At 60.7% G+C, this 23295-nt stretch overlaps 3 protein-coding genes across 8 annotated transcripts in view; 2 read left to right on the top strand and 1 right to left on the bottom strand.

Moving 5' to 3' along the window:
- The window catches only part of INTS11 (integrator complex subunit 11), an 11921-nt gene extending 5623 nt beyond the window's left edge, over nt 1–6298 (top strand). Inside the window, exons 5-17 of one of the 2 annotated variants that reach the window (XM_079149325.1) lie at nt 2485–2583; nt 2660–2694; nt 2999–3137; nt 3568–3632; nt 4054–4243; nt 4370–4453; nt 4806–4892; nt 4976–5138; nt 5255–5362; nt 5452–5513; nt 5586–5728; nt 5794–5923; nt 6029–6298. In XM_079149325.1, coding sequence (XP_079005451.1) covers nt 2485–2583; nt 2660–2694; nt 2999–3137; nt 3568–3632; nt 4054–4243; nt 4370–4453; nt 4806–4892; nt 4976–5138; nt 5255–5362; nt 5452–5513; nt 5586–5728; nt 5794–5923; nt 6029–6094 — 1371 coding nt within the window. In that variant the 3' untranslated portion in view covers nt 6095–6298. Of the gene's footprint in view, nt 1–2484; nt 2584–2659; nt 2695–2998; nt 3138–3567; nt 3633–4053; nt 4244–4369; nt 4454–4805; nt 4896–4975; nt 5139–5254; nt 5363–5451; nt 5514–5585; nt 5729–5793; nt 5924–6028 lie in introns of both variants that reach the window. The other variant, XM_079149324.1, reaches the window with a different exon arrangement.
- Nucleotides 6280–9145, bottom strand: PUSL1 (pseudouridine synthase like 1). Of its 3 annotated transcripts, none has more exons than XM_079149354.1 (8): nt 8885–9145; nt 8615–8672; nt 8307–8494; nt 8011–8160; nt 7750–7920; nt 7111–7165; nt 6862–7040; nt 6280–6608 (listed from the first exon to the last, which is right to left on the bottom strand). In XM_079149354.1, the coding sequence occupies exons 1-8, from the start codon at nt 9001–9003 to the stop codon at nt 6308–6310; spliced, it is 1221 nt and encodes a 406-aa protein (XP_079005480.1). In that variant the 5' UTR covers nt 9004–9145; the 3' UTR covers nt 6280–6307. The 3 variants fall into 3 exon arrangements, with proteins under 3 accessions (XP_079005480.1, XP_079005482.1, XP_079005481.1); XM_079149356.1 differs by having other exon boundaries at nt 6947–7040; XM_079149355.1 differs by having other exon boundaries at nt 6947–7165.
- Nucleotides 9103–23295, top strand: ACAP3 (ArfGAP with coiled-coil, ankyrin repeat and PH domains 3). 3 transcript variants are annotated; one of them, XM_079149249.1, is made up of 23 exons: nt 9103–9195; nt 13391–13448; nt 14130–14249; nt 14474–14527; nt 15569–15627; nt 16018–16201; nt 16519–16563; nt 16640–16735; nt 16816–16890; nt 17983–18095; nt 18196–18247; nt 18474–18574; nt 18644–18755; nt 18956–19164; nt 19252–19321; nt 19418–19512; nt 19590–19792; nt 20020–20127; nt 20836–20934; nt 21023–21249; nt 21404–21513; nt 21604–21714; nt 21833–23295. In XM_079149249.1, exons 3-23 carry the CDS (start codon nt 14151–14153, stop codon nt 21978–21980), a joined length of 2370 nt encoding a protein of 789 aa, XP_079005375.1. In that variant the 5' UTR covers nt 9103–9195; nt 13391–13448; nt 14130–14150; the 3' UTR covers nt 21981–23295. The 3 variants fall into 3 exon arrangements, with proteins under 3 accessions (XP_079005375.1, XP_079005376.1, XP_079005374.1); XM_079149250.1 differs by lacking the exon at nt 9103–9195 and adding an exon at nt 9226–9480; XM_079149248.1 differs by lacking the exon at nt 9103–9195 and adding an exon at nt 9589–9744.

The raw sequence follows: 23295 nt of genomic DNA, 5'->3' as shown, positions 1-23295 counted from the left end.
CCTGCTTGTTTGTTGGAACCAGGGAACCCAGTGGTGCTTAACCACTGAGCCACATCCCCAGCCCTTTTTTTTTTTTAAATTTGAGACAGGGTCTCCCTTAGTTATTGAAGCTGGCCTCAAATTGGTGATCCTTCTGTCTCAGTTGTTGAGATTACAGGTGCGCACCACTGTTTCTGGCCAGTTTTCACCTTTTAGTCTGAAAAATTTACCTTCTGCCTAAAGAACACCAGTATGGGTGAAGTCCTTTGATTTATATTTGTCTGTGAATGGACTTATTTTACCCTCTTCTTTTCTTTTTTTTTTTTTTTTTGCGGTGCTGGGGATCGAACCCAGGACCTTGTGCTTGCAAGACAAGCACTCTACCGACTGAGCTATCTCCCCAGCCCCCTTCTTTTCTTTTTCTTTCCTGCTTTTTCTGATCCTCCTCCTCCTCTTTTTTTTTTTTTAATGACTTTATTTTTAAATTTTTTGTTGTAGATGGACACAATATTTTATTTATTTTTATGTGGTGCTGAGGATCAGACTCAGTGCCTTGCACATGCTAGGCAAGTGCTCCACCACTGAGCCCCAGCCCCAGCCTGCGGTCTTCATTCCTGAAGGACTCTTCTTTTTCTCTCTGTACAGTTCAGACTTCACTCCTCAGACTGGGGAGAGCCAGGCGCACCCTTGTGTATTGGAGTGGTCGAGAAACTGCTGAATCTCTCTCAGCCCATAGACATACTAGTTCTGTCATCCATTGCAAATCTGTGTTGCCGTTTTCTGCAAAGTAAGATGTGCCCACAAGGGTGTGGGTCAGGCACAGTCATCCAGCTGGCGACCTGCTCACTGTCACTCTGATCCTAGCTGGAGCTGGTTGGCATGGGTGCCATGGCATCAGCAGCTGGGCCAGCAGAAACCAGTGAGGCCAGGCCAACAAGAAACATGCTAGGGGTGTTTTCCACCTGCTGAGGTGTGCCCCAGGCACCACTGTAGGGCAGGTGGGCAGAGCCCTGACCTGCGTGGTGGCCAGTCATCGTGGCCGAGGAGGCACTAGTGGCCCAGCAGAGCTCACATCCTGCACCTCCAGCTGCATGTCTGGACCTGCCTTGTGAGCTTCTGCAGTGAAGCCAGTGTTGAAGTCCACTCCCATGGTGACCTTGGAAGTGAAACGACCTTCCACAGCAGTTAGCGACTTCATTGGCAAAGGGGCAGCCTTGTTCCCAAGAGTGCCTGAAGGAACACTGAGGAACTTGGGATGGGCGGTGTGCAAACTCCTGCACCACGTGCTCCTTCTGCAGCACCCTTGTTTTCAAGGCTCACACCTAAAACAAAGGCCAAAGGAGGCAGCCTTGACAATCCCAGCGACTCCTGTGCTGTCCTCTGGTCCTTCTGATGAGATGAGTGTGAGCAGAGGCCATGCTGTGTCCTCTAGCCCCACCATTCTCTGAGCCTGGGTTTTCTCGTTGCTGTGGTCAGACCCTGACCTACTGGCAATGCACAGGGCCCAATGTGCTGGTGAGGAGTGGGCAGTCTCCCACCACCGCAGGGGCTGGCCTCGGGTTTCAGAGACTGGGCTTCCTTTCACCCTTCTGGGCCTTCTCTCTCTCAGTCTTGGTAAGAGACCTGTGTTCTGAAGGCCCATTTTAATAGAACCAAGGTCTGATCGGCTGTGTGGGGTCACCCTGTGGGCTCTGGTCACAGGGCTGCAGTTTGCAGCTCAGGGATGCCCCTCTGCACTGCTGCTGTGATCCTGTCCCTGTGAAACTCCTGTAGGGCCACCTTCACGAGGAACACAGCTGCAGGCCAGCACTCTCATCCCACACTGCAGGCACACCACTGTCTGCTGCTCTTGTTCGGGATCCTGGCTGTGTGACAGCCTGCGTGCTGATTCCTCAGCCCCTGGGGTCTCAGAGCTGCCTGTTGCCTCTTCTGCCTCCTCCATTCTTCTGTCCTGTGCTTCATGCTGTTCCATCCACAGAGTTTAGCCGTTGGTTTTCTTGGTTACATCCCATGTGTTGGTAAATTCACCTATTGAATTCTTCATTTAGGTTATCACAGTGCCTGACTTTAGAATTTCCACTCTTTTGTAGTTTCTTGGACTCTGTCTCTGTTCTTAGTCCTGCCTCTCTTTCTCTCTCTGGAGAGCAAGGCCTGTGTGCTTCATCTGTGGTGTTCCCCAGCACCAGAGCCCTGTGGTGTGCTGCTGGGCATCTGAATGGTCAGCATGCCATTGTGGCCCACAGGCCTGCCTGTGTGGTGTGGAGAGCTCCCGTCTTGGGAGCTGAGAGGCCACCTAAAGCCATGTCGTCCGGAACAGCTTCCAGTAGCTTTTGATGCTTTAGTCTGCTGTCTCCATTGCTCTTCAGCTTGCATTCCTTCTGCGTGGTGGCTTTTGGTTGAGACCTGAATGTCATGCATGAGGGACAGGAGCTGGTGGGAGATGTGGAAGACACTGACTTCTGCTGCACCCGTAGGCCCAAGCTCAGCCCTCTGCTCCCTCCACAGGTGGATGATGAACTGGAGATCAAGGCCTACTACGCAGGTCACGTGCTGGGGGCAGCCATGTTCCAGATCAAAGTGGGCTCAGAGTCTGTGGTCTACACGGTCAGTGGAGGTGCCTGCAGCTTGGCAGGGCTGCCTAGGGTTGGGAGGCCCTTCTCACTGTTGCCTTCTTTGCCAGGGTGATTATAACATGACTCCAGACCGCCACTTGGGGTAAGTAAGCCTATGTGCTTCATCTTGTGGGGTTCACCCAGAGCTGGAGACCTGTGGGGTGGTAGTGCTGGGCACCTGAGTGGTCAGAGCATTGGTGTCCCCCACAAGTTTCCCATGTCGTGTGGAGAGTCCTGGCCTCGGGAGGCCAGAGGCAGGAAGAGATCTAGGCTGGAACCTCTACCAGCCCTTCTGAGGGTGCTGCCCATGACGCACACCTGGGCACAGGAGAGGGGCAGGCTGCTGGCAGGGTGGTGCAGGAGGGTGGCTGGGGACAGGCCACCACCAACCACCCTACCCATTGTAGTGCTGCTTGGATCGACAAGTGCCGCCCCAACCTGCTCATCACGGAATCCACCTACGCCACAACCATCCGAGACTCTAAGCGTTGCCGGGAGCGAGACTTCCTGAAGAAAGTTCACGAGACGGTGGAGCGTGGTGGGAAGGTAGCTCCAGGCTGCTCTGGGACAGAGGCCGGCCCCAGCCAGCTCTGCACATGCTTTGGCTGGCTCACCCACCCCGACGTGTGTCAGGGTCTTGGGGTGGGGTGCTCTTTGTTCAGCACTGAGGAGAAAAACCCTGAGGAACCTACCCTAGGAGACTGCAGCTCTCAGGTTTCAGACCCCATTAAGGGCTGGTCAGAGCATCCCCGTGGCCACTGCTGCCACCACCTGTGGCTGGGAACTGGGCTGTGGGCAGAGTGGGGACCTGGGGTTCACACAAGACCCCCAGCTCTCAAGGGTGCCTGGCTATGACTGCTGAAATCAGCCAGGGCAGTCTCACAAAGGTAGGCACAGTGAACAGCTTGTCACCTACAGTGCTGGGGGTGGGCGCATGGCCAGGGCTCCCACCTGAAGTTGGCTTCACCTGCCTCAGGTGCTGATCCCCGTGTTTGCACTGGGCCGCGCTCAGGAGCTCTGCATCCTGTTGGAGACCTTCTGGTAGGTGCAGCAAGGACTGCTCTTGGGGAGGAGCGTGTGACCAGAGGACAGTGGGGGGCATGTGGTCTATACAGGGGAGAAACGGCTGCTTATGGGCACGAGGTGGCTGGAAGAAGTCAAGGCAGTACAGACCACTGTTAGGGCCCCCATGACGAGGGTACCAGCTATGTTGGCCTGCTCAGCGTCTTGGTGGGCGGAGCTGGCCACATGCCTGCAGGCCAGTGTCATCAGCACCAACTGTGGCTGGTCTCAGGGTCACTAGTCTAGCCCTAAGCCTGCCACGCAAGCTCTGGACACTCTGTGTGTTACAGGACACAGGCTTGTGGCCATCAGGGTGGAGAGCTGGGCGCTCAGTTCCTCAGCCCTGCCCAAGCTGTGGCCACCCTGGCAGTGTCCACTAACCAGCTTGGTGGGCCCACAGGGAGCGCATGAACCTGAAAGTGCCCATCTACTTCTCCACGGGCCTGACGGAGAAAGCCAACCACTACTACAAGCTCTTCATCACCTGGACCAACCAGAAGATTCGGAAGACCTTTGTTCAAAGGAACATGTTTGAATTCAAGCACATCAAAGCCTTCGACCGAGCATTTGCTGACAACCCGGGTCCCATGGTTAGACCCTGGCAGGGTGGCCCCTCCTCCATGTCAGGCACAGAGGATCCCTAGTCAGAAGCTGGGGCCTGTGGTGGGCTGGGCAAGGAGTCTTGTCCATCCTCATCCTCCTAATCCATTCCATAGGTTGTGTTTGCCACGCCAGGGATGCTGCATGCTGGCCAGTCTCTGCAGATCTTCCGAAAGTGGGCAGGAAATGAGAAGAACATGGTGAGGGTTCTGGGCCCAGGGTCAGCTCCTCAGAGGTGGCCACAGGAACTCCCTGAAGCTGGAGGGCAGACGGATGATTCTTTACCCACCCCGTCCCCAGGCTACCCACAGACCTGACTTCAGGCTGGTTCTGAGGTCACTGATGGTGGGGGTGGTGGTGTCCAACTCAGGCAGCCCAGGTCTGGGGAGCTGAGCAGTCGTGATGGTGGGCTCTGGGCCCGACCCGCTAGGGTCTGCAGCTGGCAGGGTGGAAGCAGCCTCCTTCAGCAGCTCAGGTTGGGGTGTCCCCGTGGAAACCCTGGTGTCCACAGGCTGGGTGGCCATGCAGCTGAGCCTTATCTTTGCATTGCAGGTCATTATGCCTGGCTACTGTGTTCAGGGCACTGTGGGCCACAAGATTCTCAGTGGGCAGCGCAAGTTGGAGATGGAAGGACGACAGGTGGTGAGTCTCTGTCCTCATCCATGGACTTGGGGGGTGGCCGGCCCCCTGGCACTGACCACATGTGCACCTTGGCACTGCAGCTGGAGGTGAAGATGCAAGTGGAGTACATGTCGTTCAGCGCCCATGCCGATGCCAAGGGCATCATGCAGCTGGTGGGGCAGGCAGAGCCAGAGCGTGTGCTGCTGGTGCACGGGGAGGCCAAGAAGATGGAGTTCCTCCGGCAGAAGATTGAGCAGGAGTTCCGTAGGTGGCCACAGGGTGCTGTATTGGGTTACTAGGCAGGGCCCACCCCTTGGTCTGGTGCAAGCAGGGCTGGCCAGCTTGGATTGAGGTTCTCTCTGCACCATCCCCACTCCTAGGAGTCAGCTGCTACATGCCAGCCAACGGTGAGACAGTGACGCTGCCTACGAGCCCCAGCATCCCTGTGGGCATCTCCCTGGGACTGCTGAAGCGGGAGATGGCACAGGGTATGAGGGGCAGGTGGGGCGGCAGGTGGGGCACCAGGCAGGGGTGGCTGGTGGTAGGCAACTTGTGTTGACAGCCACCCTCTCCGCAGGGCTGCTCCCTGAGGCCAAGAAGCCCCGACTACTGCATGGCACCCTGGTCATGAAGGACAGTGTGAGTGTGCGGGTGGAGGCGTGGTGGTGGGGGTAGCACCCCTACTTGCTCTGACCTTTCCCTGCCCCACAGAGCTTCCGGCTGGTATCCTCAGAGCAAGCCCTCAAGGAGCTAGGCCTGGCTGAGCACCAGCTGCGCTTCACCTGCCGTGTGCACCTGCAGGATACACGCAAGGAGCAGGAGACAGCCCTGAGAGTCTACAGCCACCTCAAAAGGTGCGCCTGGTCCTGCCTCCCTGCCCCCACCTGCAGTAGGCAGGGTCTCACTGTGTCTCTCACAGCACCCTGAAGGACCACTGTGTGCAGCACCTCCCTGACGGCTCTGTGACGGTGGAGTCCATCCTCATCCAGGCTGCTGCTCACTCTGAGGACCCAGGCACCAAGGTGCTATTGGTCTCTTGGACCTACCAGGTAGGTGGTGGGAATCACTGGTGCCCTATCAGAACAGGTGGGCTCTCTCCTTTGGCAACCTGCACTGCTTGGAGCAGAATGACTGCTTTCTCACCTTTCTTGTAGGATGAGGAGCTGGGGAGCTTCCTCACAGCACTGCTCAAGAAGGGCCTCCCCCAGGCCCCCAGCTGATGCACTGACCACCCAGGCTCCGCCTCTGCCCTTCACTCTGCCCAGCAGGAGAAACTGAGCTTCCATGAGGATTCCAGGTGCTCTGTATGAACAGAGCCCATGGCTAGGCCAGCTGCACTTACTCTGGGATAAGGCCAGAGTTACAGGCCAGCCTGAGTGGACACCTCTGCCAATAAACAAGCCTGGGGGTCTCCTCACCTTTTATTCCTGCTCTCAGGCCCCTATAAGATAGGGGTGGTGTTCTTGGAAAAGCAGAACAAGAAGCCCTTGGGTGCTTACACCTGTTGTCTGCACCCCAACCTGTGCCAGCCTCCTCAAAGGTAGAGAGTGGGGTGTCCAGGGTGGCAGGGACTCTGGGTAGATGGGAGCTGAAAGGAAGCAGGAGGGTGGACATGCTATATTGGTCAAGAAGACTAGGTTCAACAGCCAGGTCTCAGGTTCTGTAGCCAGTCTGATCTCAGCTGGGTGGTCATTGTTTCCATGCTGTGGACCCCATGGGTGCAGGAGGCAGGACCTGTGGATAGACTCCAGGTCAGCCCAGAGCCACTCCCTCTCCAGGATCTTGCTCAAGGGGCCTGGAAACAGGGCTCTGAATCCCATGCTCTGGCCACTGCTCTACAACTGGGAGTCCTTTGGCTAATCCAGCTCCCCTCCTCTGGCTTTCCCATTGGGTACCTGGGTTTCTGTCTGTCAGACAGCAGGAGGGCTTTGACTGCCCCCAAGAGTCCCCTCCCCCAGTGAGTGCCCAGCCTTGATGGTGGTGCTACCTCTCACCAAGGTCCCTGAGGCCTTCATACAGCACTGACTTCAGAAACAGCCCACAGGCTGGGGCAAGGTGAGACTGGTGCTTGCCCAGGGGGTCTTGGCTCTGCAGAATCATCTTCACCTGGGTGGGTGTCAGAATCCCCAGTCCCACAGCCACCAGCACAGCTGTCATCCTCCGCACCTGCAACCCATGATGAAGCTGCCACAGGGGTCTGCCTTGGCCCACCCCAGGAGGACCCAGAACAACCCACCTGTCGGTACAGGAAAGACTGGCTCTCGAACTCCAGAGTCCAGAAGTGCAGCTTCCTAGGATGCAGATGCCTGTGATGTCCAGGCCACAGGACAGTCCCTGCTACCCCAGCCCACCATGTGCCCTCAGATAAGTGTTGGTAGGGTGGGGACTAGTTGCCAGCTTTCAGGCTCATCTAAGTACTGGCCCTCGCTGACCACCCATTTCCAGAAGAGGCCCATAGGAAGGAATCAAAAACAGTCACAGCCTATGTGAGGCAGCAGAGCACACTAGGCCTTCACCAGGATGGGGATGCTGAGAGGGGGGCACAGCCCGCTTAGTTGCCAAGACCCATGCCTTAGGCCTGGTACTCTTCTGCCTGACCAGACAGAAGTCTCCCTTGGGGCTGGCCTTGACTGGGAAGGTTCTAGAATTCAGCAGCTGACCCTGCCCTCTACAGGAGGCCTGCTGGGGACAGTGGAGTCCACACATTCCTAGGCTGGGCTGGGGCAGAGCTTTCAGCAGGGCAGGGGTTCCCAGAGGAGGGTGGTACTGTGTCCCTCACTCTCAGCCAAGGGAGAGGTGCTGGAGCTGCATTCAGCCCTGGTGGCCTCCCGATTGGCACTGCGGCAGGACCACCGTGCAGGGCACTCTTCCTCACCTGCTCTCCTGGGGGAGGACAAAGGGACTGGCTGGGCCAGGGGATACAGAGGCTCTGCGCAGTGTGCGCACTGTGCTAGCAGCTGGGCTGCCAGCCGACTGGAAGGCACTGAAGTCATGAGTCCCCAGGAGATGCTGGGCAGCCTCCTGCATGGCAGGTATATCCAGACAGCTGCAGGAAGCCAGGCAATCAGTCAGGAGGGAGGTCCAGCAAGGGGCCTTGTGAGCCCCCTCCTCCTGGCTTGCTCATATCCATACTCACTTTGCTCGGAGAGCCCAGCATAAGTTTCGCTCAAACACGGGTAGCTGGTCAGGTTGGGGACAGCCAGTTGCCAGGCGGTACAGGTAGGTTCTGGAGGTAGCTGCATGGCGAGCATGAAAGTCGCTGGGCACACGGAACACCTGCAGTACCCTATGGCACATGTCCAGGTGATACCTCAGTGCCTGCTCCTTCATCTGCAAGTTCTGCCCAGACAGTGAACTTCAGCCTCCACCCATGGTGGATGGAGTCAGAGGAGGGCAGGACACAAGACGATCGTACTCAGGTTGGGGGCTCACCTGATGGCTGGGTGCCTCAGATGAGTGTTCAGGGCGCGGGCCACCACTTCCGGGGGGAAGGGCGGCCGGCCCGAGCGGCGCTGGATATCCAGGTGCGCCGTGTTGCTCAGGGCGTGCACTCCAGCATCTGTGCGGCTGGAGATGGTGAACCTAACTGGCTCTACAGAGTTCAGTCGCTCTGCGGCTTCCTGCAGCGACAGAGGCACTGGAGGCAGCGGGGCTAGGGTCAGGGCTGCAGGGGACATTTACCCACGCTTTCCACAGGGGCCTCCTGGCGGTCGCCACCCTCCCAGCCGGGTAGGCCTCACCTCCAAGTAGTTTTGCACCCCGATGGCACGCTGGGAACCCCTGACGGCCGCGACCCCGCTGCGGACAGAAGCAAGCCGGGTTACCAGGTGCAGGCCATCCCTGCCCGCCCACCCTGAGTATTTCCTGGGCCCGAAAATTGGGCGTGCTGTATAGGGGCCACCCCGTTTGCCCGCTGACCCTGGATTTATTTCCCGCGAGCGCACCCCGGTCGGATCCCGTCTTTCCTGCTAGCCAAGTGGCGATTGTGGGGGGAAGGCCGAAATACGTACTTAAAACCAGTGCCCAAGTACTGGAAGTACACGAGGTAGCGCGCCCGCACTGAGCCCCCTGCGCCTGCGGGACCCATGGCAAGCGCCCCATGTGTCCTCGGGCCGGCCACGCCCTCCATGCCCGCGCCTGCGCGCTCTCCGCAGGTTGCCGGGCGGGGCGGGGCGGGGCGGGGGCGGGGCGAGGCTTAGGGAGCGGGTGCAAAGTGCGGCCTGCAGACCAGCGGTCGGACCGGATCGCGACGGCGTCCGGAAGGCGTGCTCACAGCCACATAGTAGCCCGCACGCTCCCACCCGACCGCCTCCACTAACTGGTTAGCTCCTCATTCAAGCTCTCCCGCCCGCCGCCCGCCCAGTCCTCCGGGGCGTGTCCATCCGCCGGGTTGCGGTCAAGCCCTCCCAAAATGTGGTTTTTGCAAAAGCCCCGAGTTGCGCAACGGCCAGGATGGCTGGAGCGGGCGGAGCCCGCGCCCTCCGCGTTCCTGGGTCTGGACGACGGTCCCCTAAGTCCGACTGTCGCGGCCCATCAAGTTCCCCGACCTTGTGGCAGTGGACACGGGGAGGGCATTTGGTGACACTCCCCCGAGGTGAAATCGGTGGTGCGCGGTGGCGGGTTCGGCTACGCTCCTCGGCTGTGACAGGCAGGGCGTGCGGCGGCGGACTTTGGCGACGCTCCCCGGCAGTGACAGGCGGGGCGGGGCGGCGGCGCGGCGGCCTCATTCCGGGGCGGGCGGGCGCCGAGCGCGGGCGGGCGGCCGGGGGTGCCGCTCGGCGCGCCGCGGTCCTCGGTCCAGTGAGCGCCGTGCCATCGCAGCCATGACGGTGGAGTTCGAGGAGTGCATCAAGGACTCGCCGCGCTTCAGGTGCGTCCTGGCCGTCGGGAGGCGGGCGCGGGCGGGGCGGCGGGCCGCCTTTGTGCGGGCGGCGGTGCTCAGCGTTGTGGCCGCGCGGTGGCCGCCGGAGACAAGGCGGAGGGCCCGACTCCGGACAAAGCCGCGGCCCCTGCCCGCCCCCGCCTCCGGGGACTAGAACAAAAGACGCCCCTGTGAGGGTCACCGCGTTCGCTCGGAGGGCGTGAGCGTGGGCGTCCGGGCCCCCGTGCAGCAGTTGTCCTCCTGGGCAGTTGTGGGGACGACAGTCTCCGGGACTGCCCACCCCCGCTTTGTGTCTACACCTTCCTGCGGTGGCCACCTGCACTGACTGAGGTCCTCTCCCCCCCCGCCCCCCCCCGCCCCCCTGCAGTCCGGGCTGTCTGGGTCCTGGGTGTCCATCCCTGGACTCTGTTTTGGTCCATGTGTCCAGAGCAATGCATGGGTACAGGCAGCTGGAGCTACGTTTAGGGCCTAGGGTAGGCCCCTTGGTAGGAGTGAAGGGTGATTTGAGTGACCACAGGGCCTGGAGGGTAGGAGCTGCCCAGGACGATGGGGAGGGCCTGGTATCCACTGGGGGTTTGTGTACCTTTCATCATTCCTGGGCACGCAGGAGTGCACATCTGCGTGAACCACATGTACATGGACGGGTACACAAGTGTGCATCTGTTTCACTGGTTGGACGACATTTGGCAAACAGTAATGGAGCACTTCCCTTGTGGAGTGTGCAAGTATGCCCCTTCCTGAGGCCACATGCCTCTGCACATGCATGTATGTGGGTGCACATGTGTGAGCTTTGCCACTGTGCCCCTTCTGAGGTACCACACCATGTACCTGGATGTGTGGGTGAGCTGCACCATGGGGCTGGTATGCTTTGTGCATTCACTTGGACTGTCAATGGGTAGAGGCATGTGTGTGCATGTGCCACCTGTATGTATGGATTCATGTACTGAGTTCATTGTGCTGCTAGACATGTTAGTCTGCATGGGTGTGTTCCAAGACCAGGGGCACATGTCCATGCACATGTATGCACCGCATCCCCAGGAGCACATATCTGTGTACATTGTGCCACTGCATGCATTGCATGTTTGTGCATGAGCATGTGTCATGCCTCTGCAAAGTGGATTCTTGGACATTCGTGCATGTGCATGCTGGATCTCTGGGAGCCTGCCTCAGCCTCCGTAGAGCCAGCCCCTTGCAAAACCACCTCACAGGGAGTCATTAACAAAGGCCTCAGGAACATGAGGTTGACAGGGTCAGGGTCAGCCATGCCCTGGGCAAAGAGACTGCAGGTGATCCTCTGGATTCTCCCATCTTCCGTTGCTGACTGATTGAGGGAGGGATCTGAGCCACTCAGGCACCCAGAATCCTGGACCTAGGCTGTAGAGGAGTCACGGCCAGGGCCCCTTTGCTGGGGCTCGGTCCAGACTGAAGTACCCAGCTTTGCCCTGGCCCCTTACATGGAAGCCTGTGGCTCTTCCTCCCGTCATGGATGGGCATATGAGGGACTGGAACCCCATGCAACTCTGGGCCTCCTATCCCACAACCAGCCTGTTGGACCTGTGGGATGAAGGCCCAGAGTTGAACTGCTTGGAGTGGGTCTGTGGCAGGGAGGTGCCTGGAACCTGCCTGTGGGTCTGGGCTGGGGCTAAAGATGCCTACTGCACCTTGGTCTTAAGGCTGTGGAAGCTTCGTTTGGTGGATTTGGGGTGGGCCGTGATTTAACTGGAGTTTGCAGGGCCTCTGTCCATCATTTTCAGGTGTAGCTGAGGTGGTAATTCAATCGCAGTATGGGGCTATGGGAGGATGTGCAAGCGATGTGGAGCCTGGTCCCCATTCTGAGAAGGGGGATCCTGCTTGGGGTCTCCTGGCCTGGGAAGGGGCTTGTAACAGCCTCAGGGACACCCCCTAGACCAGGGACACTGTGGGTGGGGGTCCTGGGAAGCCGGGGAAATGGGCACTGCCTCACGGTGTCACGGCTGCCCCTGGGTGGGGCTTCAGGCGCTGAGTCATGGCTTTGGTGAAGGGCCTCCTCCCCAGACACTGAGCTGCAGGGGGCCTGAGGGAGAAGAGGAGCTCCTACTGAGTATCTGCTGAGCGCCTAGCCGTCCCGGTGAGCTCATCTGTTGCTTTGGCTCAGCCTGACCCTTGCCATCTCCTGGAGACACAGGCTCCTGGTGGAGGGCAGCAGCTCTGGGTGAAGCTGTCCAGTCGTCTGGCCTGCTCAGGGGAGCCAGGGTGTCCCAGAGCACTCCTCTGGGCAGACACTCCCTTCTCTGTTCTGGGACTCTCAGGTTCAGGGTCTGAACCTCCCTGTGCCACACCTCCAGGTGGCATGGGCTGGGCAACAGTTCCAGACATCCTTCCTGCGCCCTGCAGGCTGGTGTGGCACATGCAGGTCACAGGTGGTCCAAGCAGCCGCTGCAGCTCCATTTCCTTTGTCCTCTCTCTGCCCTAGGACTCGGGTTCCCTTAGCCTCTCAAGAAGGGTGGGGGCTGCTCTTGAGAAGCTGATGTCTGGCCAGCATGGGCAGACAGGACCTATGATAGTTCCTGGCTGGGACAGCCTGGCCACTTCAGTTCCAGCTCCTACTTAAGGGTACACCAGACATGTCCCATGTGGCCCACATGTCCATTCCCTAAGTTTAGGGAACCCTGGAACTGCCCTTCTCTCTGACCATCCAGGTAGTGGGGGCAGCAATGGGTGAGGTGCTGCTAGACCTGTGTGGCCTCCCCTCTGTGGGACCCCCGCCCAAGATTTGTCCCTGGAAGACTACCTTTGCCCCTGGCCTATGCCTGTGCCCCCTGGTCCCTCATCCAAGCAGGTCAGATGGGCTGACTGTGCAGGGTGGGGGACTGCTGGGATTCTGGCCCTATTTCCTTATTTCCTGTTCCCAGAGGGTGGGGTGTCACGTGCCTGATCCATCTGCCTCTGGCTTCCGGGATTCTCCCCTGGCTTCTCCCGGTGATGTCATTCTTTAACTCTTCCCACCCCAAGCCAGCCCCATTGTCAGGCTGCCCTGATGGAAGTGGACTCTGAAGGAGGCCTGACCCACCTCTCCCTCCAGGTGGACTGTGCTGATGGGAGTTTTGGGATTGAGGAGCTGGTGGACCCCACTCCTCAGCTAGGTTGGGGCCTTATGTTCCCCAACTGCTGGCTCACTCCTGGTCTGGCACCAGAATCCACCGGTACCAGGCCAGGGTGGCCTGCAGTGGGAAGAGGAACAGGGGATCTAGATGGAGTCCAGGCCAACTCTGACCCCAGAGAGGAGAGGGGCCGGCAAGGCTTAGCCCAGGCTGCCATGAGCTCTGCCATGTGGCTCTGTGGCTCCCTGCAGTCCTCAGGGGTTGAGGCCTTGTCTGACCTCTGTCCCCAACCCCCCGACCCTTGGTGCGTCAGCCACCACCAACATGGCCTCTTCCTGGGGTGGTGCTGGGTGTTGGATGGCTCCAGAGTCGCTGGACCTAGGTCCAGTCCCAACCATCCCCAGGACAGAGTGATTGCCTCTCCCAGCCTTGGTTTCCTGGAGGCCTGTCTCCACAGGAGAGCTGTGGGGAGGTGCAAGGGGAGACGAAGCCCCGGTCTGCCCCCCGCAGGCACAGCAGGCTGCAGACTGGTCCAGCCCCTCTTCTTGTTGCAGGGCCACCATCGACGAGGTAGAGGCAGATGTGGTCGAGATTGAGGCCAAACTGGACAAGGTGAGGGGCAGGCCCAGGGCACAGGGAGGGTCAGTGTTGCTCTGCCCACCCATCCCAGCCTCAGCTCAGGGTGTCTCAGAGGCAGGACTGGCCTTTCAGGACTTAGGAGTCCATGCACACCCAGCAGTGTGCAAGCACCCGTGAGCATGCCAGGACCTGGATCTGCCCTCATTCCCCACCTTTGTCTCCCTGCACACGTCCCAGTGTGCACGTACCACACACCCCCTGGAAGGGACGACCCAGGTGTGTCCATCCAGGCCTCTGCTGGCTGCTGGATGGGGCAGCTTCTGTGTGGTTGTGCCCCAGTGTGCCTGGGTTGGGGAGCAGGGGGCAGACTCGGTGCCAGGGGAGGAAGGCGGGACCGTCAGTGGCCACGAGCCCCATGCTGGCTTTCTTAACTCTGCAGTGCCACGCCACACCCAGCCCTAGCACCCTGCTTGAGGGTCCTCTGTCCTGCCCAGCCTGCTACTCCAGAGCCCAGGCCATGGATGGCCCTGGGTGCCAGCAGGCTTAGGCAGGCTACTCGGGTAGCTGTGTCCCGGGTGCTAATGGGCCCTGAGTTGAATTCTGACCCGATCTCCCTTGGGAGCTGTGTCCTCTCTGGCCTGAGGGCTAGCTTGAGTGTTGCTAGCTCAGAGAAGCTGCCAGACCCTCACCCTTCCTGCCCTGTTCCATCCATAGCTGGTCAAGCTGTGCAGTGGCATGATCGAGGCCGGCAAGGCCTATGTCACCACCAACAGGCTCTTCGTGAGTGGTGTCCGTGACCTGTCCCAGCAGTGCCAAGGTGACACCGTCATCTCGGTGAGGTGCCAGCTGGTCTTTGACCTCCAGGTGGGGATGGGGCAGGGAGACAGCCCCTCAAAGGTACCCAGGCCCAAGAGCAGCTGTATGCACTCTGCTCAGGTGCAGCTCCGTATCCTGTGAACAGGGAGGGGGGCATGTGGGCATGGTGAGGTGCCACCAGCACCAGGGCATGGCCTCAGCCCTCTTTTTCATCCCAGTGTGGCCTTCCTGCCTCTCCCCAGGAATGTCTGCAGAGGTTTGGAGATAGCCTGCAGGAGATGGTCAACTACCACACGGTGAGCCCCGTGGGTGTGAGGTCCCAGCCTCCATCCAGCTGCCTCCACCAGCTCCCAAAGGCCCTGGTCAGCCTGGAACAGAGCTGGCTAGCTTGCAGGGAGCAAAGTGGGTGCCCACTCATGAGGGAGGCCATGTTCTACGCCTCCAGTCTGTGTAGGTGGTGGCTACTCATGTCTGTGAGTCAGTGGGGTGTGGGTGACCTCCTTCTGGGGGTCCTGCCTTGTCCCAGGCAAGGGACAGACTGGGTCCTGGAGGCAGGGGAGGTAGCACAGCCCAGGGCCATAGGCAGTGGGGTCTCAGGGTCAGGGAGACCGTGAAGCTCATCCAGATCTCCCCCCTGGGCAAGATACTCCATCTCAGGCTGACCCTTCTCTTCGAGACTCACCCTCACTGTGTCTGGGCAGGGCCCAGCACCAATGTGGACAGACACACAGAATAGGCTGAGGCACATGGTGGGGGTGTGGTCTGGGAACCAGAGACCAGACTAAACAAGGGCCCCCACCCCTGCAGGGGAAGTTCAGAAATAAACCTGCTCAGGATGGCTCAGCTGACTCCCCGTCTGTCCATCCATCTGTCCTGGGTTTGACCCAGCCCTCCTCCACATGGGGTTTGCTTCTGAGTGCTGTGAGGAGACCCTGAAGCCCCTCCAGCTCTCACCGTTGCACCCCACTCCTCCTTAGGCTGCTAAGGGTGGTCAGCCTCTGGCAGCCAGTATGTGCTGCCCACATGGGCACTGTGGGTGGAGCTGAAGGAGGAGCCCATCTGACAGCGTTTGTCTCTAGACTGGCTGAGAGCCAGGTGGAAAGAGGGGCAGGTGGTCACAGCTGTCGCCTCTGGGCACCAACCCAGGCTGGGGGCTGTTCCCTGGCCCCCAGAGGCCAGCTCCTGGCATGGAACAGGCTGCATGGACAGCATCCCTTGAAGAGGATGGTAGGAGAGTGGAACTCTCCTAGAACTCACTGGGGGGACAGATGGGGCCTTGACTGGGGTGCCCTGTGGGGACAAACCCCCAACATGCCCCTCCCTGCCTCTGTCCCCAGATTCTGTTTGACCAGGCCCAGCGGTCTGTGAGACAGCAGCTGCACAACTTTGTCAAAGAGTGAGTGGCCCAAGCCCCAAGGCTGTGCCTCATTTCCAGGACAGGGGCGCGACCCAGGGTTCCTGGCCAAGGTCTGGAGACTGGGTGGAGAACCCAGGGCCCAGCTCAGTCCCGATGAGACTGGGCTGCCGGGGGCACCCCAGGGGAGATGTCTGGTTGACTCTGAATCCCTGAGTCTGGAGTGAGGTGGTGAAGGGCCGGGGAGGTCCTGGGACAGGAAGAGGGGAGGCGCCCGGCGGCAGCGGGCTAGTGGGGGCCAGGGTAGGAAGAAGGAAAGGAGGCTCTGCCCAGCAGCAGAGGAGCAGCCAGGAGTAGGGGAAAGGCTGTCAGAGGTTGGGTCAGCACATCCCTTCTCCAGCCTCTGACCTTTGACCCAACACTGGCCCTCAGGGATGTACGGAAGTTCAAGGAGACGAAGAAGCAGTTTGATAAGGTGCGGGAGGACATGGAGCTCTCCTTGGTGCGGAATGCTCAGGCCCCAAGGCACCGGCCCCATGAGGTGGAGGAGGCCACGGGCGCCCTCACCCTCACCCGGAAGTGCTTCCGCCACCTAGCCCTGGACTATGTGCTCCAGGTCAGCTGAGATGTTGGCTCCTGAAACAGGGAGGGGTCCGTCCTGCACAAGTGAGAGGTGGGGATGAGCGGAGTGGGCCGAGGCCTTGAGGACCTTGAACAGGAAGGCAGGGCTGAGAATCCTTAGCTTCGCCCAGATGGGACCCTGCGTCCAACATGGGCAAGGATTCTGGACCATGGGAAAAGGAGGCTGGCATGGCGAGACGCTGAAGATGACCTGGGGCTCTCTGAACCACTGGCAGCCTGAGTGGACTCTGGCCAGGTGGAGCTATGGGTTCCTGGCCCTGAGACCTGGCCTGTTTGCTCCTCCTCTGGCAGATTAACGTCCTCCAGGCAAAGAAGAAGTTTGAGATCTTGGATTCTGTGAGTGCTTGTGTAGTGGGAACATGTGACAGAGCCCGTGCAGAGAGCTGGGCCTCACTGGCCCCTGTGCCCGCAGATGCTGTCCTTCATGCATGCCCAGCACAGCTTCTTCCAGCAGGGCTACAGCCTCCTGCACCAGCTGGACCCCTACATGAAGAAGCTGGCAGCTGAGGTAAGCCTGGGAGGGGTGGGGCCCCAGGCCAGGGTCTCAGAGGAGGGGCTCACTGCCTCTCTGATGCCCCAACCCCACAGCTGGACCAGCTGGTGATCGACTCTGCCGTGGAGAAGCGGGAGATGGAGCGCAAGCACGCGGCCATCCAGCAGCGGGTGAGGCTCCAGGGGCCTGCACTCAGCCGCACCCTCCTGCAATGCTGACCTGGGGCCACAGGCACAGCTTCACACCCGGCCTCCCCACCAGGTCCATGCCCGCTCTGCCAGGCCGGGGCTGCTTCCCTCTGGAATGTGCAGTCAGAGGGAGGAGTCCCATCCCTCGGGGCTTCAGCGTATGGGCTAGGTGCGAGGAGGGGCTGGAGCAGGGACCTGAGGCCTCTCTCCTGAGGGTTGCTGATCCCCTGGGCCTTGGCTCACTTGCTGCACAGTGGCTTGGGTCATCACCCAGATGGGGGTGGCTGCAGGTGGGAGCCACTGTGGTGGGCCTAAGGCAGTGGGACTGGGGGTTGGGGATGCTGGTGGGTTGTGGGAGGGCCCTCACTCACTGGCTCTCTTTCCCCCTCCCACCCACTCTGGCTCCGGTCCTCAGACACTGCTGCAGGTGAGAGTATCCACCCTTGGGCATGTGGGTGTGGGGATTGCAGGGGGAAGCCTGGCCCTCTGGGCCTGGGGCACTTCAGCACCAAGGACACCTCCCACCACTGCAGAGCTGGGGCTGCGCCCGCCACCTGTGAGCTGGCTGCTGGCACCAGCAGGATGCAGGCTGAAGCTCGACCCCTTCCCCCACCTGAGGGAGTGGTGGCAGCTGTGCCTTCCTGCCCCCACTCAGCCTGAGAGCAGGTGGCCAGACATCGCCTCTGGCCTGGCCTGCTGGACGAAGGGACACACAGGACACCCAAGACTCTGGGCTTCTGAATGGAGCTCTGTCAGGCTGCTGGAGCTGGCCCAGCTGGCGACATGCACGGGGCACTCAGGATGCAGGGGGGCTTCCTTCCTGATCGCAGCCCGCTTGTCCTGCAAGCGGGGCGGGGAGGGTACTGGTGTGCTCCAGGCCAGCTGTGAATGCCAGGGTCTGCCCATGGGGTCTTGGGCAGGGAGTCTCGTCTGGTCGGGAAATTGCAGTACCAGGCAGAGGGTCTCTTGACTGAGCATATGCCTCAGCTCATCCTTCGCGCTGGGTGAGCTGGGGAGAATGGCGGGGTCTTCTGGTAGTGGCCGCTCCCCGAGGGCTGGCTCTGTTCTCCCCAGGACTTCTCCTATGATGAGTCAAAAGTGGAATTCGACGTGGATGCACCCAGCGGCGTGGTGATGGAGGGCTACCTCTTCAAGAGAGCCAGCAATGCCTTCAAGACATGGAACCGGTGAGGGCCTTCCTCGGGCAGGGCAGAGGGCAGGCTGGGCCAAGGGCAGAGTGGACATGGGGCCAGCGCTGCCTGACCCTCTGCCCATCCACTTCACCAGGCGCTGGTTCTCCATTCAGAACAGCCAACTTGTTTACCAGAAGAAACTCAAGGTGCGCCCGGGTGGGGTCCTGGTAGCCGGACCCCTCCCCACCTGGACTATGGGGTGGGTTAGTTGGGGTTGGCATAGAGCTGAGGATACTGATGGACACCAAGCCAGAATGGTCAGGTAACAGGGAGTTGGAAATAGATTGCTGGGAATCTCTAAGGTGAAGGAGAAAACCGGTGGTCAGTGCAGGGTGGGGGTGAGCAGATGGACCACAGTGGTGCCACCCACAGGATGCGCTGACCGTGGTGGTGGACGACCTCCGCCTGTGCTCTGTGAAGCCCTGCGAGGACATCGAGCGGAGGTTCTGCTTTGAGGTCGTGTCGCCCACCAAGTGAGGAGGCCCAACCCAGGGCAGGGGGGGTAGCCCCGCCCACCCAGCCTGACCGGCCCCTCCCTCCAGGAGCTGCATGCTGCAGGCTGACTCTGAGAAGCTGAGGCAGGCCTGGGTGCAAGCCGTGCAGGCCAGCATCGCCTCTGCGTACCGAGAGAGCCCAGACAGCTGCTACAGTGAGGTGGTGCCATCCTGTCCTTCCACCTGCAAGGGCTTGCCCGCCCGTGAGCCCCTGAGGCAGATCCCGCAGGTTGCATGTGTGTGTGTGTGCATGCAGTGTGTGTGCACATATGTGCATGTGCAGGATTGTCCTGGAGGGCCACTGGGGAGGGGAGGGCCTGCTGGGGAGTTGGGCTGAATGGCCCCTCACACTGTTCCCAGCGGCTGGACCGCACAGCATCTCCGTCCACAAGCAGTATTGACTCTGCCACGGACTCTCGGGAACGCGGTGTCAAGGGTGAAAGTGTGCTGCAGCGGGTGCAGAGCGTGGCTGGCAATGGCCAGTGTGGCGACTGTGGCCAGCCCGATCCTCGCTGGGCCAGCATCAACCTTGGAGTGCTACTCTGCATTGAGTGCTCAGGCATCCACAGGTAGCCTCCCTGACTTTGGTCGGGCTGGGGCGGGGCTGAGCCAGGTGGGGCTACAATCTGACCCAACCCTGTCTCCTTATTGTCCAGGAGTCTGGGTGTCCACTGCTCCAAGGTTCGGTCCTTGACACTGGATTCCTGGGAGCCAGAGCTGCTAAAGGTGGGGGGTGCTCTTGAAGTCCTCTAGGACACTGGGGTAGGTGGGAGTGGGGGTCTTTGAGCTTGGACTGAGGTCTGCACACTCTGCTCTCACCAGCTGATGTGTGAGCTTGGAAACAGCACCATGAACCAGATCTATGAGGCCCAATGTGAGGGGCTGGGCAGCAGGAAGCCCACGGCCAGCAGCCCCAGGTGAGGTGGGATGCAGCCCAGCTTGGCCAGGGGAACCTTAGCCAGGGAATGCAGACTCACGTTTGCCCTTGATCCAGGCAGGACAAGGAGGCCTGGATCAAGGACAAATATGTGGAAAAGAAGTTTCTGCAGAAGCCGCCAACAGCACTGGCCCGAGATGCCCCAAGGCATTGGCCAGCACAGAAGTGCCAGCGCCCCCACAGCTCCCCCCGTGCCCCTACCACCCGCCGCAAGGTCCGGCTCGAGCCTGTCCCGCCCTCTGTGGCTGCTTTGTCCTCAGGTGTGAGGGCTGTCAGCAGCCACACCCCAGTTCATAAACCTGGGCAGCATTGCAAACAGGCTTGCTTGCAATCCTAGGGGTGTGAGTCCCCAATCCCTGGGTGTCGTGGTTGGAGGTGGGTTGCAGAGGATACCTTGGAACTCTGTCCAACTCCCAACATAGTCTGGGGTACCCCCCATCCTGGGCCTCTGTTTCCCCATCTGAACATGTGCCCCCGCCCCCAGCAGCAGGCACTTTGGAGCGCAAGTTCCGCCGGGATTCCCTCTTCTGCCCGGATGAGCTGGATTCCCTCTTCTCCTACTTCGACGCAGGGGCTGCTGGGGCCGGTCCACGCAGTAAGTGCTGGAAGGCCTCCATCCCCTGCTGCCTACCCCCTTTGGGGGCTGGCACCCCGAGCCAGGAAAGCAGAAGAGTAGCCAGGGAAGGCTCCCTGGAGTTCGGACAGTATGAACGGCATTTGCTCAGGGACAGCTAGGACAAGTGTTCCAGGCAGTGTCACATGGAGGTTGGGCTGGCCGCGGGGACAACAGGGGCTTTAGCAGGGCTTTCTGGAAGAGCCTCTTGAAGGGCTGGGAGTACTTTGGTCACTGACCTGGAGGCTAAAACTAGGACTGTTGAGAGCGATGGGTCTAAGTGTGTGTGAGTTTGTGTGCCTTCACTGTTATGCTTGGAGGGCCTGTGTGCATGGCGGGATGCGGGGGTGACTGCGGGCAGCAGAGGGCGCTGTCGCCCTGGCCCTAAGCCTCAGGCTCCTCTGAGGCCTGGCTGCTCCCCGGTGGGGCGGAGGGAGCACCAGTCCTCCCCTGCTGTCTAGGCTGGGTTTCCAGTGCTTGGTGAAGACCTCAAAGCCTGGTTGTGTGGGGTACCCTTGGCTCCTTTGAGGCCTGATTTAGCTTTTTATCCTTTCCTCTTCCCTAGCTAAGCTGGTTCTGCCCCTTCCCATGTCTCCTGGAGGGCATGCTGGGCTTTAGCCTTCCCCTAGGGTTCTGGGAGAAGTCAGGGGCTTGCCGTGCTCAAGCCCCCCCGTCTCTGTGGCCCTGCAGGTTTGAGCAGCGACAGTGGCCTGGGAGGCAGCTCTGATGGCAGTTCAGACGTCCTGGCCTTCGGCGTGGGTTCAGTGGTGGACAGTGTCACTGAGGAAGGTGGGTGCACATCTCTCCACCTTGCTGCAGCCCCGGTAGGCCCCCACCTGGCAGGGTTGAAGACCCTGACCTGTCCACCTCCCTGCAGAGGGTGCAGAGTCGGAGGAGTCCAGTGGTGAGGTGGAGGCTGAGGCTGAGGCTGAGGCTTGGGGCTTGGCAGATGTGCGTGAGCTGCACCCCGGACTACTGGCACACCGTGCTGCACGCACCAGTGACCTCCCTGCGCTTGCCGCAGCACTGGCCCATGGGGCAGAGGTCAACTGGGCCGACACAGAGGATGAGGGCAAAACGCCGCTGGTGCAGGCCGTGCTAGGGGTGAGTGTGGCACGGGACCGCACGCTCACGTGTGGATCCTCTCCTGGGTGAAGTGTAGGCTTGTCGTGGCCAGGCACACGGGGCTGAGGATCCGGGCGCGGGGCCCTGCATGGGGCCATTTCTTGGCTCAGTCCTGAGCTGCCCGGCTCCCCAGGGTTCCTTGATCGTCTGTGAATTCCTTCTGCAAAACGGAGCGGACGTGAACCAAAGAGACAACCGGGGCCGAGCGCCCCTGCACCACGCCACGCTCCTGGGCCGCACCGGGTGAGTCTCTCCGCCGCCCCGCGCGAGTGTGCCCCCCCCCCCCCCCCCCCCCCCCCGCCACCTTGCCTAGACACGCCCGTCCGCCCCCAGCCAGGTCTGCCTGTTCCTGAAGCGCGGCGCCGACCAGCACGCCTTGGACCAGGAGCAACAGGACCCCCTAACCATCGCCGTGCAGGCGGCTAACGCGGACATCGTGACGCTGTGAGAGCGGGGCCGTGGGGGCGGGGGCTCCGCTCCAGGTGGGGGTCGCGTGGGGTGGGGGCTCGGTCCGAGGCAGGGGTCGTCTGGGGGGCCGCCTCACACTGTGCCGCTCCCCCAGGCTCCGTCTAGCGCGCATGGCGGAGGAGATGCGAGAGGCCGAGGCGACCCCGGGTCAGCCGGGTCCCCTGGCGGGTAGCAGCCCCACGGAGCTGCAGTACCGCAGGTGCATCCAGGAGTTCATCAGTCTCCACCTGGAGGAGAGCTAGGGCTGCGCAGGCCGGGCAGCAGCGGGACCCCAGCCCCGGCCCTGCCCGCCCGGCCCAGACCCTGCATGCCCCTGAAGATCCTGGTCCCCCTCCCCTCCACAGCCCTGCCTGCCAGGTCCATGGGCCCATCCCCACAGCCCGGGTGCTCCTGGAGCCCCATGCGCCTGCTCATCCCTCCTCCGGGCAACCGTGGTCCCCCACAGCCAGGAGTGAGGGACCCCAGCACTGAGTCTTGAAGCCCCACATTTTGGGGGGTGCTGCATCTTCTGGTGCCCCTCACCCCATTTGGGGACCCTCTCTCTTCAGGTGACCCCTTCTTCAGGGGCCTGGATTGCTAATGTCACAAATCACTCGAGGCCTGTGTTACCTTGTCCCCCTCTGCCCTCAGGGTCAGTGTCATCTCCTGCCCTCACTTTTACTGCCGCAGAACACTGACCTGCTAGCTGGGTCCTTCCTACTCACCCCCCAGAGCCCCTCCTCTAGCCTGGGGCTGGTGGCTGGCCACCAGCACCTTCCCAGAGCAGGAGTGGCAGCCCATCCAGGGAACCAACCCAAGTACCTCAATTAGTGACCCCAGTATCCAGGCTGGGCTTTCTCGGGTGCTGGGTGGGTAGGCTCTGGCCTGGGCCCTCTGCCCAGGCTGGACGCAGGCGTCCCAAGGCCATGTGGCTGGCCACGAAGGCCCCTGGTGCCAGTTGGCTCCAGACCCTCCCCGCCTCCTACAGAGACACGGTCTCTGGTACTTGCCCAGAGCCGGGCATACAGTAAATCCACTGGCACTTTCCACCGCACCCAATGTTCTTTGTTACCCACTGAGCGGATTTTCTACAACGACCTTGTTCTGACTTTGTCTGCGTTTTTTTCTCTGGACTCTCAAGGACCACCCTGACCCCGGCTCTGCCTGCTGCTGGGGGAAAGCCCCCATAGCTCTGCCCTGCCCCTTCATGGCCTCGCCCCTTGGACTGGGCCTTTTGATGGGCTCAGGGGTCCCTTGCTAATTTGGGGACCTACCAATGCCTTCAGATTCCCCTTTTGTAAAAGAGCGTCAGGACAGGCTGAGCCCCTCCACAACTATGGGTTCTTGCTGGTCACTATGCAAATGCTGCCCAGGGAGGCTCCATGGGCAATAAGGTGGGCACTGGACTGGGGCCCCTGATTCCCCTGCCTGCTGGCTGTGACCCTAAAGAGCAGCATTAGCTCCGTCTTCCCTGCTTGAGTTGCCCACTGCCCACCCTGCCGCCTGCCGTCCTTAGGCTGCCAGGACCCCACCCCTCCTGTTCCAATCGCTCATGGTCAATAAACCTGTGCCGCTTGC

This window comes from Sciurus vulgaris (genome assembly GCF_902686455.1).
Source record: "Sciurus vulgaris genome assembly, chromosome: 1".
Taxonomy (NCBI): Eukaryota; Metazoa; Chordata; class Mammalia; order Rodentia; family Sciuridae; genus Sciurus; species Sciurus vulgaris.
The sequence above is the reverse complement of the archived record's forward strand: the minus strand, read 5'-3'. Positions and strand labels throughout refer to the sequence as shown.